Source organism: Emys orbicularis, chromosome 11 (genome assembly GCF_028017835.1).
Source record: "Emys orbicularis isolate rEmyOrb1 chromosome 11, rEmyOrb1.hap1, whole genome shotgun sequence".
Lineage (NCBI taxonomy): Eukaryota > Metazoa > Chordata > Testudines > Emydidae > Emys > Emys orbicularis.
This window is the reverse complement of record NC_088693.1, coordinates 41,532,498-41,546,585: the sequence shown is the minus strand read 5'-3', so window position 1 is coordinate 41,546,585 and position 14,088 is coordinate 41,532,498. Positions and strand designations below refer to the sequence as shown.

Sequence of the window (14,088 nt, the reverse complement as noted above, 5' to 3'; positions counted from 1 at the left end):
AGTTGCATGGCTCCAAAATAGCTTTTACACTGGACTTGTCCAAAGACCTTGGGGGAAGATGTTGCAAGAAGGAGTGAGCGAAGCTCACCAACCATAAGAATCAAGGGTAAAGCTGACACCCCAAGTCTTTCAGGTTGACAAGCTACCTGAGGGGTAAGAGTGATATTCCAGATCCTATAAGGCCAGCAACTTTGACGAGAGGAAGTCACAAGCACCAACAAAGAGGCCGCTCCAGCCTTTGATCAGTCTCCCTGCACCCAAAGAAGGTCTGCTAGCGAGAAGCACTGTGCTAGCAAAATATCACTGTTTGGCTCCTTAACTGTAGATTCAGCTCCTACTCGGAGAGTCAGATATCCCATAAAGTCCACATGGGGAAGGTGTCTGGAAACAGCCCTAACTTTTGTCTCGTGAAATTACTCATTAAAGTGTGGTTGATGTTTAAAAATCCTGAGACTTGAGATTGTCACCTGTAACTTCAAACTTTTCCTTATCAAGAGTGTGTTGTTAAAGTCTGTATTCTAATATCTCCAGGCAGGAGTGGGGGGAGAAGGGCAGAAAGGGTTAGCGAGCTCACAGAAATTTAAAATCTAAGGAGGAAGCTTTTTAATTGACTCTGAGATTGTGTTCCAGACACAAGCTTAATACTGAAAGCAAATTATTCTCTAAACAATTCAAATTATAAACCTGATAGACATTGGTTAAATTCTTTAGTTGAGATTTATAACTAAACAGCAACCTTCTCAGACTCTTAGAATTTGTAAGGATTGATGATTTAATTGCAGTCCAGTATTGAGGCCAATTTGTTGATTTTGATATTGATTTGATAGTTGTGTTGCCTTTTTTTTTTTTTTTTCTTCTCCTTATGTATTACTGTAGCTCCCAGGAACCCTAGTCATGGACCAGGACTCCATTGTGCTAGGCACTGTACAAACATAGATCCTAGTTCATTTAATATTATTAATAGTAGCTTAGTTTTGGTTACATTTTATTTTTGTGTTTCAATAAAATTTATAAAACTGATACTGAGTCTCACAATTCTTGCAATTAGCAACATGTGTCCAGAACATTTGAGGACCTGGCAGGATACCTGCCAGTCAACCCAGAAGCCTGACAAGCTCCACTTAATTAGCCTTTGGTTCTCACAGCTGCAAATTACTAAATAAATACATCACCAGCACCTGAACTAGAACCAAGTCTACAGATCCAAAAAACATAGGCCTCTAAGACAGAACAATCTCTCCATTACCTGGCAGCTACAGAGAGGATTCTTATACTCACTGCAACCAGCCATTATTGGGTGACATACTCACTGTGACTGGGTGAGGATCCACACCCTTCCCCCCCCACAACACAGTACAGCTGCCCAGCAGGGGCTTGTTGAGAATTTATCCCTGTCCCTGGGGTATGCTTTTATTCTGCGGCTTTAGAAACATAACCTAGGTAAGAAAACTTCAAGGCAGGACTCTATTTACAGTTTTCCGTTAACCCTCACTCAAGCTTCTTTTCACTGTTTTATCCCCAGGGCTTCCCTCTACAAGATTTCCTGTCCTCCTCTTAGCTCTATCATTTTAAAGAATAACTCAGCTTTCTTTTTTTCTTCCTTAGTTGGTTCTAATGAAATTCACCTCATCTAGCCACACGGCTCAATCAGCAAAGTAGTTCTGCATTTCCATCCAGGGTCATAACATCTGGCATCCTGTTTCACTCTGTCCGTCATACGCATGCTATAACTTTTCATCAGAAATACAACCATCGTTAATAACATTTTGTAATTTCAGAGCAATTGCTTCAAATATAGCCTGAGCACGAGTTTGCAGTAGATTTAAATAGATGGGAAATTTCAAGGGGTAGTAACCAGACATTTCTGAGCTAATGGGATCTAGAACACTGTTACACTTGTCAAAATTCCAAATGAATAATTTTTTACAGACTTATAACTCGGTTTGACCAGTTTCCTTCAAAGTTTGCAGAAAATTCTCTTTTGTCTTCTGAGCAAACCTGTCAATTTCAGGTCAAGCCAGTTTCGCTAACCAGAATTATGTGGAGTCTCAAAATAAGGATCATGTTTATTTTATATGTTTCAATTTATACAGACTAAAAAAAGGGAACCTTTCCGTATGCTGTAAGCACCTTCGATGTAACTTCAATGTAACACACCTACAGGTCTAATGTTGCTTACCTCCTTTAAGCGCTTACAATTCTAGTAGAACCTGGTTCCAACCTAAAGTATTAGATTGGTGGAGCTATGAGCATGGCTCCATAATTTCTTTTAAAAAACAAAAAAAGTAGAAATTGTCTAAATCTCTTACTAGTCTAATTCATTTTCTTTTCAGGTTTACCTTCTACTGGGTCTTATTTTTCCCAGCAAACTTCAGAACTTGCTGAATACAGTTAGTTTTCTCATGCTTTTAGAGAACAGAGATGTTTAAATACAGTTTGGGGTTTGTCTGATTCTTAGCAGTCACTGAAGTAACAAATCTGGCCTTAAATTCCAACCAAAGTCAATTGGAGCTTTGTACAAAAATCAGTAGTAGGATAGATTCCCATAAGCTTTTTATGCAAAGAAGAAAATAGTGTGCTTTCTTTTCAATTATTATATGCAAAGAAGGCCAGAGAGATATTTTAAAACTAAAAAAGTTTATTCCTGGAAGACTCTGGCCCTAGTTCTGAATTGCACCTCTCGACTCCCTGGGGAATTCTGCACCAAAACATTCAAAATTCTCCGCACAATATTTGAAAAACTCTGCAAAATTCTGCCTATTTTATTTGTCAAAATAACACAATGTAATCACACCAGTTTCAATTATTTTGGTAATTTATTTCAAAATACCTGTCAGCATGTATGTCTATTGTAGTACAGACGAAAAAAAATGCAAGTAATGTTTTTTTGACAAATAGATTCCTTACTAGGCATATTAATGCAGAACTTTGAGTAATTCATTTGAACTACAATACAGAAACACATTTCCTGCACTCCTCAGAAGCAGTGCAAAGGCTTCGAGGAGTTGGGGGTAATGGAGGAGCTGAGGGAGGGGGAAGGACCGTGGGAGTGAACCTGGAGGGTTGCTTGGTGTGGGTGAGAGAAGTATGGAACAGGATTTTTTGGGGGGGAGAAGGGAGGAATTTTTAGGTAGTTGGGGAGCCTCCCCCCATCCCAAGCCTCTCCCATTCAGTCAGGCACATCTGCCCATGTCCCTGCACTCCCCCTCCACCCCCATGTGGCCCTGCAGCACCCCTCCCATTCAGTGCCTGGCTCATTGCTGTCACCCAACTAGCTCATGAGTGCACTCCCCATCTGTTCCCCCCCCCACTAGCCCTTCTGAAGCCCAGCCTAGGATCCCCCAGCAGCCCTGTGTGCCCCACTCTGTCTGTCCTAACCTGGCTCCGCGGGCAAGGTGCTGTGACGAATGCAGCCGCCTGTTGGCTGTTCTGGGGCCACAGCGGCCTGTGGTGGGTGAAAGGTAGAACTTCAGCACTTCTTGGGCAGAATGTATTTTTTGCTGGAATTTTTTTTTTTTTGCGCCAGACATGAATTCTGCATTTGTGCAGTGGTGCAAAGGTCCCCCAGGAGGTGTACTTAGAAGGCACAACCTAAGCAGAGCGATCAAGGAGATGAGAGGGAAAGGGGGCTGTAATTCTCTGTTGCACCTCTCAGATCCTGAGCATATCTGTAGCATAAGACAGCCACCCCCCAAAGACTACTCTGACTAATGACAATTTTGAACAACCTCCTATGGGCCACTCTGCCAGTCTAGAGAATAGTTGGAGTGCTTTGAGCTCAGCCACATCTCTGCCCCCATCTCTGACATGTCCCTGTGCCACAGGCATCATGCTACTAGGTCTGTGCTATCAGAAAAGCCCCTTAAGAGGATATTCCTTGGGGGAGTCAGGTAAACCAGTTCTGTGGCCACTTTACAGCAACTGAGCCAACAAACATGGAGCTATAGCAGGCTATTTTATGGATGGCTAGGTAACTAATAAAATCATGATATCACAAGCACCAAAAGAATTACAGTGATATTTAGTCAGATTGTTCAAAACTGGATTTTTTGCCCTTTTTCTTTTTTCCCTTAACACCTATTTAACTTCAAATGCCAGGTGAGAAATTGGGAGAAGAGATCTCTTTGCAAAAGGCTGAATAGCCCTATGTAGCCCGTGAGTGGATGGCTCAGAGAGCGCCCACTCTAGCTCATTAGTTCTCCAGCAAAAATAGGAAAGACAAAGATTTGGAATTGCTTATATTTCTACAGCAAAAGAAGGAAAACGGGGGGGAAATCTTAAGAATCTTTCAGACTTTTTTATATAATAAAAAACAAAATAGTATATGCATTTATTCTCTCCCCACCCCTCTTTGGGGAAAATTTGGACAAGTTACCTATATTTGCTGTGTCTCAGTTTCTCCCATCTGCTGACTGGGATAACTAGTTTTAATTCATTAATGTGTGTAAAATGTTGTGAGATCCTGAAGAAGGCAGAAGTTCTAGAATTACTATTTTATTCTGTCAGTTGGTGTATCTCTTCCATAGCCACATTTCATGTTTGCTAGCCTAGAAGTGTCCTCCTGGGCTTTGGTCTGATTAAACATTTTGATTTCTCTGCTATGGTGAAATTTGCCATCTGCCTTTTCATGTCTGTTGCCCTGGTGTGTCTGCCTTTCTCTCTCCCATTCTGAGGTCATTGTTTTGCCGTGTTTAGGCTATTGTAATGCCCTTTTTGTTTGTTTCCCTGTATGCATCATTAAAACTTCAGCTGGTACCAAATTCTGTTGCTAGGTTTCCATCTGGTATAAGCAGGTACCAGGATAATGCATCAGGAGCAGATATGGATAAGCGGAGCAAGGTTACAGCAGCAGTTCTGACTCGGTTACACTCTCTCTGCCTGTCACATTCAGAATTAGACTCAAGATGCTGCTCTTGACCTATAAATCCCTTCTGAAATCTTGACCAGATTATGCTCTCTCTGGTCTGCTCACACCTACCCCTCCTAGGGCTGGCTCTGAGGTCATCATCTGCTGGCCCATTTGTCTCACTGGCACCTAATTATGCTGCAGAGTATGTCTGCCATTTCAGGTATTACATCTCTCTGAAAATGCCAGTCAAAAGGTATCCAGCATAGACACCGTTTCAGACAAACTTGAAGAGTAATATCTTTCCTCTTTGCATCCAATTGTTAATCTGGCATTACAGATTGTGTAATTAAAATATATTGCATTATTAGTAAATTTCTTTAAGGTTTGATGGCATACTGAGATGCTACATATGTTGAATTACTGGTGAATGGCCTGTATCGGTATGATTCATCTACCTTTTACCTAATAAATCATAACAGCTCTTTCACAGGCAATAGTTATATGTTTTGTTTGCGGATGTAGATAGCCTTTTTGGTATTGCATAGTCACCCTGGCTCTGATCTGTACAGTGACAAGTATGCACAGAAATGCTGAGGAGTTAGAACTCACATTGATACTCTCCTCAGTCAGTATTTAAAACTAAAAAACAAAACTGAAAGAAAATGTAAACAAGGTGATCAGTACATGCATATTATGTACCTCTGGTCTCGATTATATTTTAGAAGAAAAACAGTCTTTGGTACAGGGCGTTCTTTAAAAATTATTTCAGAAAAGTCCAATTACTAAATCATAAAAATGTATGGGGAAGTTTTAAAATGTGTATTGTACGATTATGGAAAATGCTACAATGTCCTCTTAAAAGTGTGGTTTCTTATTGCTTTTGGAGAGAGGAAGTATTAAAAAATCTTGAAGTTAATATGGCTGTTCTAGGCTTCCTATATTTTTTGTACTACAGTCAAAAGCATACAACCAGACAATACCTAAATATATTGTTTTCAACATGACAAAGTTACATAAGAAGAGAATCCCCTTGCACTTAAAAAAAATGCAATTATTTTCTATTCTGAAACTCCAGACTGCTGTTTTAGAAAATCATATCTGATTATTTGCTCAGCAGAAGATTATTGAGTTGATTTAGCTGTGATTTTACTTAACAAAGCTTCAACTGAATTCCTACTGTGGAGTCCAAAAAAGGTAGAGAGATATAAATGATACATTCAAACTGTGATTTTTGTGAACAGGGCCATCAATGCACCCCTCAGAGCTAATAGCGGAGATGAGAAACAGTGGGTTTGCACTGAAACAAAATGTACTGGGGAGAAACTTGACCGCAAATGATCCATCACAGGTAATGATCTTTTTATCAGTAAGCTGAAAATGTCTGTAAATCTAAATGTGATTGCTTGTGAATTGCGACTTAACATTTTTCCAATATGCATATCCATAGGAAAGCTGGATAGATCCAGCAATGGAAAATATCTTGAAACTTATTGTGTTTTGCTGCTTAGTTTTAGCCAAAGTGACAAATCTGAAATGATTTTTTTTTAAGGCCACAGTTTAATAAATTAAATGTCTCCCCTGGATGACTACAAATTGAATATCTCCCAGAGGGGATGATTTGGGCACCTGCAACATACATCTGATGTGATACTTGCTGCCTGCAGCCTTACCCCTGAACTGGCTTTGGATGAAACCAGAGGAAAGCATGCAAAAAATAACTCTATTTAAAGCTTTTTATCTTAATTTATTTTTATTACATATTTTTTTATTTACAAGACTTTAAATATATAATTGTATTTATTTAGACTTTCACATAGTGCCTATTCAGATTTGTAGGTGCTTTAACAAAAATGTGAAATACGCAATTTATATACACTATCCAAAATAGCAAGCCCACCATAAAGCAACCTCACTCATATAGCAAGATAACTGAACCACCAGGCAACCAAGTGGAGGGATGGGGATGGGGACTTGCAGAGCAGGGACTGGACCGTACCTCGCAACCCTTCCTAAAAAGCCTGAGTAAACAGACAATTGCTTGTGTCCCTTTTTATGCACATAAGCAGCACTCTTTGCCTTTACAGGAAATTATGTACTCAGGAGACAATCTAGTTTATGGGATTAGTGTTAAATGTGTTGCAAAGTTCTCACCAGTTTTTTAGAAAAGTCACATATGGAGAACTTCTGTCCTAGTTTTTGCCCTGTCATTGCTCATGTGTTATTAAAATTAAAAATGTGAAGAGTGAGAAATTAGGTATTCCAGGTGCATATAATTTGAAAGGAAGGGGGGGGGTGGGTCTTCTAAAATTCCTAAATTTAAATCTGACCTGATTTTTAGTATTGTTGTTGTTGTTGTGGGTAGAAAATACAATTGCAACTTATTGTATTTGTATTGCACTTTACAGACAATAATTTAAGCATCATGACACACTTGTGAGGTGGATGGGTAGAACACCCATTTTTCCAATGAGTAAGCTAATGTAGAAAAAGGTTAAGTGACTTACCTAAATTTCTTTGTGACTCAGTGGGACTTGCAGTCTCCCATCCACCAACCAATGCTTTCATCTCTTACACTAGACAGAACTCAGGAAAGCTTTCCCTAAATGACTTAGCCTGTGGAAACACTATAGTGTTCACATTATGGTGCTATATGGTTCCTGTACTCTGGCACCCAACTCCTTTTAAACCCAGTATAGATTCCCTCTTTGTAGCAAGCTAACTGCTTATCTTCCCAAGGTTGCTATATAGGGGGTGTATGTGTGTGTGTGTTTATATACATAAAATCAAATTCTCACACCTTTTAATGTTCATAATATTTTAATACAGGAATCATGAATTTGAAATGCCACCTTATTTTTATGTAAGGATATGGTATCTTATTACTTTTTCTCTTCATAGGAATTTGTTGCAAGTGAAGGAGAAGATGACCCAGAAGTTGAATTTTTAAAATCACTGTCAACTAAACAAAAACAGAAACTTCTGAGGTACTTTTATCGCAGTTGCATGGCACCTACTCCTATGAGTTTAACAATATATAGCCAATAGCTTTTAACTACAGTTTTCCATCTACTAAAAAAAAAAATCAATTTTGAATAATCTACACTTGACTACTACACTTCGTATTATGCAGCATGCTTATCCATCATTTTGTAATCCAATTGTAATGCAGTTCTAATGGCTTTGTTTTCATTTTCATTTCATATTTAACTTTGAATGCTGTGACACACACTCTAACATTGTATATGCATTGGTTCACAGAGGACAATGTCAATTGCTATTTTAAAATATTATTTTACACTCCATTGTTTACCATGCCCTCTTCCAAGATTGAAAATTAAATTTCTTTCCTTATTGATTTTTGCACTTGGCAAAGCTTGACATACTTCCTTTGTTCCTAAGGGAGCTAAACGTAACCTGTCTTCTGTGCATCAGCATCAATGGTGGTGTTCCAGTTTACCATAACCCTAGGATTAGGATTAGCCAGCAGAGGGAGCGCAGGGTATTTTTGTAGTTCCCAAACAAAGTTTGTTTTTTCTCTGCTGCTGCCTTGTTGCTTTTGTATGCTTAAGGGGAAAGGAGGTTTTACATTTCTTCTCTAATTTTCTGTGTCCTTATTAACCAATTTTGAATCACTGGCTGATAGACCACACATATTATTTAAATATAATAACCTAAAGAAAAGTTAAAAGAACACTCTGTGAGCATTGTGAGGTCCAAAAATGTAATTTAACTTTTAAGGAAAGAAAACAGTTTACACTATTTATGAAGGATAATTGTGTGTGTGTGTGTATATATATATATATATATAGTTTCAATAATTTAACCTTTAATAATTTTGTTTGGTTTTCTAATGTCCCAAACACACTGTTTAAATTACAGTATATTTTTAAATGCTCCAATGTAGCTAAGTGTTTAGGTCCTCAGTGATTTTAAACTTCTTAATTTGTTTTAAATCCAATGAAGAAGGCAGTCTAGGTAGCATGTCAAATTTAGTGGCTGACTCATGGATAAGAATTAACAAAATAAAGAGTGACCAAGGGCTTAAAATTGCAAAAGCAGTTGAAATGAAAATGAGTGCGTTTGCTTGCCTGATAGAACAGTGTACTGTTGACTAGACATTTTACACCTCTGTTTATGACTGAATAGATGATAGCATTCTCCAGAAAGCTGTTAACATTGGGGGAAGATTTTTAAAGGCACATATAGCAGATAGGCTCCTAACTTCCATTGAGGGTCATTGGGAGTTGGGCACTTAACTGCTATTTGTGCCTTTGAAAATTTTCCTTGTTATATTACAGAATCAAACTGGTTGCACTACCAGTTGTAAGGCCCAGTTCACATTTCTTACCCTCATCTTCCTAAATTTGGTCCATTAGAAATTACTTCTTTGTAGTTCTGAGGGAGGGCTACAGGGGAGCTACATTTTAAATACTCAGTTTAGTTTGAGATCAGAAATTTAAAAATATTTTATTGAAACAAAAAGTTCAACACACTTTGTAAGAAAATGTTGCGTGTTTACTGCGTACTATCGTCTTAAGTCTTGACTGCACAAGAAGGCAGTGATGCTACATTTTTAACTATCTTTAAATGCTTGATTATTCTTTTTTATTTTCAAAATAAAAGGAAATTGGATCGTCTGGAGAAGAAAAAGAAGAAAGATAGAAAGAAGAAAAAGCAGCAAAAGAAGAAAAGCAAACGTAAACACAAGAAACATAAGATCAGCTCCTCTTCCTCCTCCTCCAGTGAGACTTCAGTAAGCAGCAGTGATAGTGAGACTGACAGCAAAGCCATACAAAAGAAGATGTATTCTAAGAAAAGAAAGACAGACAAGTTTTCAGAGGCTAACAGCAGTGATTCAGAAGGGAAGGCAAAGACTAAGAAGGAAAAACTTTATGAAGAACCCTCCAGTAGTCACGGTAACAAGGACAAAGACAGGGAGAAGTGTAGATTTTTAAAACAAGATAGTTCTGGGGAAAACAACAAATGGAGCTCCTATGAGAGTGAAAGAAAGTCCAAAAGCAGAAACCAGAGCACAGACAAGAGAGAAACTGAAAGAAATGAGAGGGATAGCAGAAGCCAAAGCAAGGATGAGAGGAGCGGGAGAAGCTCTTGCACAAGTCACAGCAATTACAGCCAAAGGCAGATAAGAAGAAGACCAAGTCGAAGCCCCAGTGAAGAGTGGCACAGGAAAAATGAAACCAGAAGCCACGGCACAGATGTGTACAGAGAGAAGAAATGTAGAGAGAGCTGTGGAGACAAGTGCAGTAAAGTGGACCATAAGGAAAGAGGCAGAAACAGCAGAAGTAGAAGCAGAGAGAGAGACAGAAAATATAGATAGTGTGGGTAACAGGTGCAAACACATCTTCCTTTTCATTGAATACCTTTAACCAGGGCTCAGTCATGCATTGCTTTCCTTCTAAGAAGTCACTTTTCATTTTCCAATTCTTGTAAATTCTCATGTCCTTCAAAACAGCATCAACTCCATTCATGATTTGGGGATATTTGTAAGTTAGATATAAATATTATGGTATTTTTGTAGAAATATTTTTGTTGGTGAATGTTTCTTGTATTTGTGTAACAAGCCCTAGACCATTTGTAAATTATACTTCCTTTGTTCAGAAATATTTTTAAAATACCAGTACATGATGTGTTAACATTCTTTAGAGTATTATTTCTTCTTGCTTATGAGATGTAACAAGTTTGGAGGGGCAGGGGGTAATTTTGGAAGAGTCCCAGGATTTGTATAATGATGCCAAACATTATTTGACATAGTTCAGGAAAAAATCACTGCTTCAGACCTCAGATTAGATTATTTTTGTACTGAAACTTTTTCAGAGGTTTCATATAAGAGGGCAATTTCACCTGTTAAAACAACACATAGTTCCACATAAGTGTATAGCCAACATTTTTTGACCTCCTGCAGTGTTTAACTTATTCAGGGCTATCTAAGCAGCTTGAACCCCTGTTGGTATGTGCCAGTACAGTGTTGTTATTGTTCAAGAATTTCTCAAGACATAAAAAGAATATTCACCCTTTCAGCTGTTTCCAAGATATCTCATGTGCAATAGAAAGTTAAGGCAAATGCTCATTCTTGTGTTGTCATGCAGCAGTTTGACTTTTATTTTTTCTTAATATTTGTGGGATTTCCCCCCCCCTCCCCATATGCCATGAGGATGAACTCCCTTAATAAACTGTTACTTTCTATAAGCAGTATGAATCGCCTAATTTTCCAGAGTCCTAAGTCATTTCAAAGGCACAGGCAGGAAAATAACATGCTTTTTTGCTGCAAAGAGAATGGTGTCTTTATGGTTTTTAAGAACATGGAAAATGCTTTAGTTAGCAGTGAAATGGTAAAATGATGCAATCAGACTCAGGCAAGCAAGTTTTCCCCCTCTTCACTACAAATGGAGGGTTGTAGTTCTTTAACTGTCCCACCTGCACATCTTAAAACTGCCAGACAGAAGTTTTTAAATATATGGAGTTAAAATGCTATAGAAGTAATTTGACCTTTAAACACCTGTGTTTGAAAGTTTTCACCCTTTAAAACATGTCAGGCTTTTCTTCTTTAAATAATTTGAACCAGCTTGCCCCTTAGGCCCTCGGCAGTGCTGATATAAATGGGAATTGAGGGCACTCAGCACTTGGAAGGATTGGGCCCTAAATAAAAGCTGTCATTTAAAAGGGACAAGAGGCAAGATTTGATAAATTTGGAGGAGAATCTTTAACAAATAAACCAAACTGTTGGGAGAAATGTTGGGACTCAGTCTGACTGCCCAGTGGTAGGATGCAACCTTTTAAAGCATATTCCATTTGACTCACAGCATATTAACAAAGTACTCTCAGGCACATCCACCTAAATATTGGGGGTGAGGCACCAACAGAACCAGGCACCTTTGCTACCAAGTGGCATTTACTTTGTTTCAAAAGGTCTGTAAAACACTGAGCACCAGCCTGGGGGGGAAAAAACCATAGCAGCCTGTATACAAGGTAGAAGCCAGGGTTGCTCTCTCCAATGTTTGGGTAGTTGGGGAGATGGCCTGTTTCATCATTTAAACGGTATGTTTTGAATCCAATTTGAAAGAGCACAAGGAATAACAACCAGCAGGATGTGCTTCTGCTCTTCTCTCTGAAGAGCTCAGTCTGTCTCTCCATGAATGCACAGTGTATTTTGTTGCACATGGCAGACAGCCCCTTGGATCTGTACTAGTGGCTTGCCAGCCTTGCAGCTTGGCTGTAATACAGCTACTAACTTTCTGGTGCACATAGAAGGAGGAAGGGCTCAGCCCCTCTATTTGTAGTAGGCATTTGTGTATGCTGTGTGTTTGATTTCTGTTTGCAGGAAGTTGGTAAAGTGTATCCTGAGCGTCTGACACTGCCTTTGTGCGTGCATGGAGCAGGTATTAGTCTGAGGTTAAGTGGTGTGTATCTGTTCCGCTGGCTGGCTGTTCTGTCTGCAACCTGGAAAAGACAGAAACAAGCAATGCAATCTTGGAAATACTGGGTAAGAGGCAGCATAGGGCAGGTTGATAAATCCGGTATTTTTGTTAGTTAAACCGCTCTTCTGCAGCGAGCAAAGGCAGCTGTGGGGAAGGATTCACTCTGGGTCAGGCGATGAGCCTTGTGGCCCGTAGCATTTTCTTTAGCCCAGTCCAGACTGAAAACCCAAGGGAGGGTCTGGGAGCAGCCCCAGCTCTGTTTGCCACGGCTGCTCTTTGGAAGGGCCTGATTTGCTTACCCCAGGAGATAGAGCTTTTAAAGGAGGCAGCCAGGGTGCCTCAAACCTAGCGCAAAGGGGCCAGGATTCCAGAGCGGCCTGTTGCCGAAAGCCTGGAGGCAGCAGTTTGTGCTTGGCCTCCAACCCCTGCGGGGCACGAGGAGACCTTCATTGTTCGTGCTCAGAGCGGAGGGAGCGCGCTTGTGCGCCTGCCGTGGGCATCCACGGCACCTTCTACTCCCGCCCCGGGGCTCCAGACAGACACAGCGCGCGGGGGCCCCTAATGCTGCAGCGCATTGGCCCGCCCGAGGCCCCCGAGCCGCCTGCGCGCCCCGGGGAGTGTCGCCCCGCGGCTACTGCGCGCGCAGGGGATGGTGGAAACGGCGCGATTTGACACTAGCGCGTTAGCTCCGGGAGGAGGTGCTGTTGGCTCACGAATGGCCGGGGATGTCATCTCCCGTTTGCAGCGGGACAGGATTAACCCTGGCGTCGGGCGCAGGATGAATGGCTGGTCGGTAAGTCCCCAGCCCTCGGGAACCACTTGTGCATAAGCCGGCTGCGAATTCGCTTAACCCGCAACATTAAAGGCAGCTCCCCTGTGAGGCAGGGGCTAGGCAGCCTGCGGAGACACTCCCGCTGCTCGTGAACTCTGGGCTGGAAGTAACTCGGCCCGGTGGTAGGAGCAGGGGTCCCAGGGGCTCGCCAGCTGATCCGCAATCGTGAGCGGATCGCATGGAGGAGGGAGACCGAACAATGCCTATGGCCCTGGCGCTGCAAAGTCAGTGGGTCAAAGGGCGAGTCTCCCGCTGTCTCCCCGCCCCGCGTTCTGCAGCCCCCTGACGGGCGGGGTGTTAGCCGGGGCCCGTCATGTCTGGGACCCCCCCCCCGAAACCCCATCCCTGGGGCGGGATGTTAGCCGGGGCCCGTCATGTCTGGGACCCCCCCCGAAACCCCATCCCTGGGGCGGGGTGTTAGCCGGGGCCCGTCCCTGCGGGCTGCGAGCAGACCGCGCCTTGCCACGCCTCAAGGAAAGTTGTGGGAAGTTCGGCCGCGAGTCCTTGCCGGGGGACCCCTCTGCTTGCAGCGGGGCCGGGCAGCGGGGCACCGTGCAGAGGAAGGTCCCCAGCCGGGGGAGCTACGCCTGGGGAGCCAGCAGGGCGCGGTGTTAAGGGGAGCTGCAGTGGTCAGGCAAGAGCCCCTTTGTGATCAGCCAGAGCGGGAAGCAGCTGCCGTGTGGGAGCCCGGGTCGCTGTGACAGTGCGGGGCAGCCCCAGTGCCGCCAGAGGAGGGGCCGCCGCTCCAAGGACCTGTGGGGGGAGAGATGTCAGGCCTGAGCCCCTCGCCCCGGGGAACTCGGCCAAACCTGGAGCTGCTGGGGCCACCTTTGTGCTTCGAAGGCGTGCCCGGGGCCGCCCCCTCGGCCCATGCACTCCCGCGGGAGCCAAGCCAAGGGGTTGGGGAATAAAGTGCCCCAGGAAGAGAATAATCGTCTCCTCCTAATAGGCCCCCCGGGCTGCAGCCCCGT

At 42.1% G+C, this 14,088-nt stretch overlaps 1 protein-coding gene across 1 annotated transcript in view; it reads left to right on the top strand.

Annotated features, from left to right (window-relative positions):
• The window catches only part of CIR1 (corepressor interacting with RBPJ, CIR1), a 41,315-nt gene extending 30,270 nt beyond the window's left edge, over positions 1-11,045 (top strand). Inside the window, exons 8-10 of the mRNA XM_065413168.1 lie at positions 6,091-6,197; positions 7,748-7,833; positions 9,473-11,045. Of these exons, the coding sequence (XP_065269240.1) occupies positions 6,091-6,197; positions 7,748-7,833; positions 9,473-10,187 (908 nt within the window). The 3' untranslated portion in view covers positions 10,188-11,045. The remainder of the gene's footprint in view (positions 1-6,090; positions 6,198-7,747; positions 7,834-9,472) is intronic.
• The last annotated feature ends 3,043 nt before the right edge of the window (positions 11,046-14,088 follow it).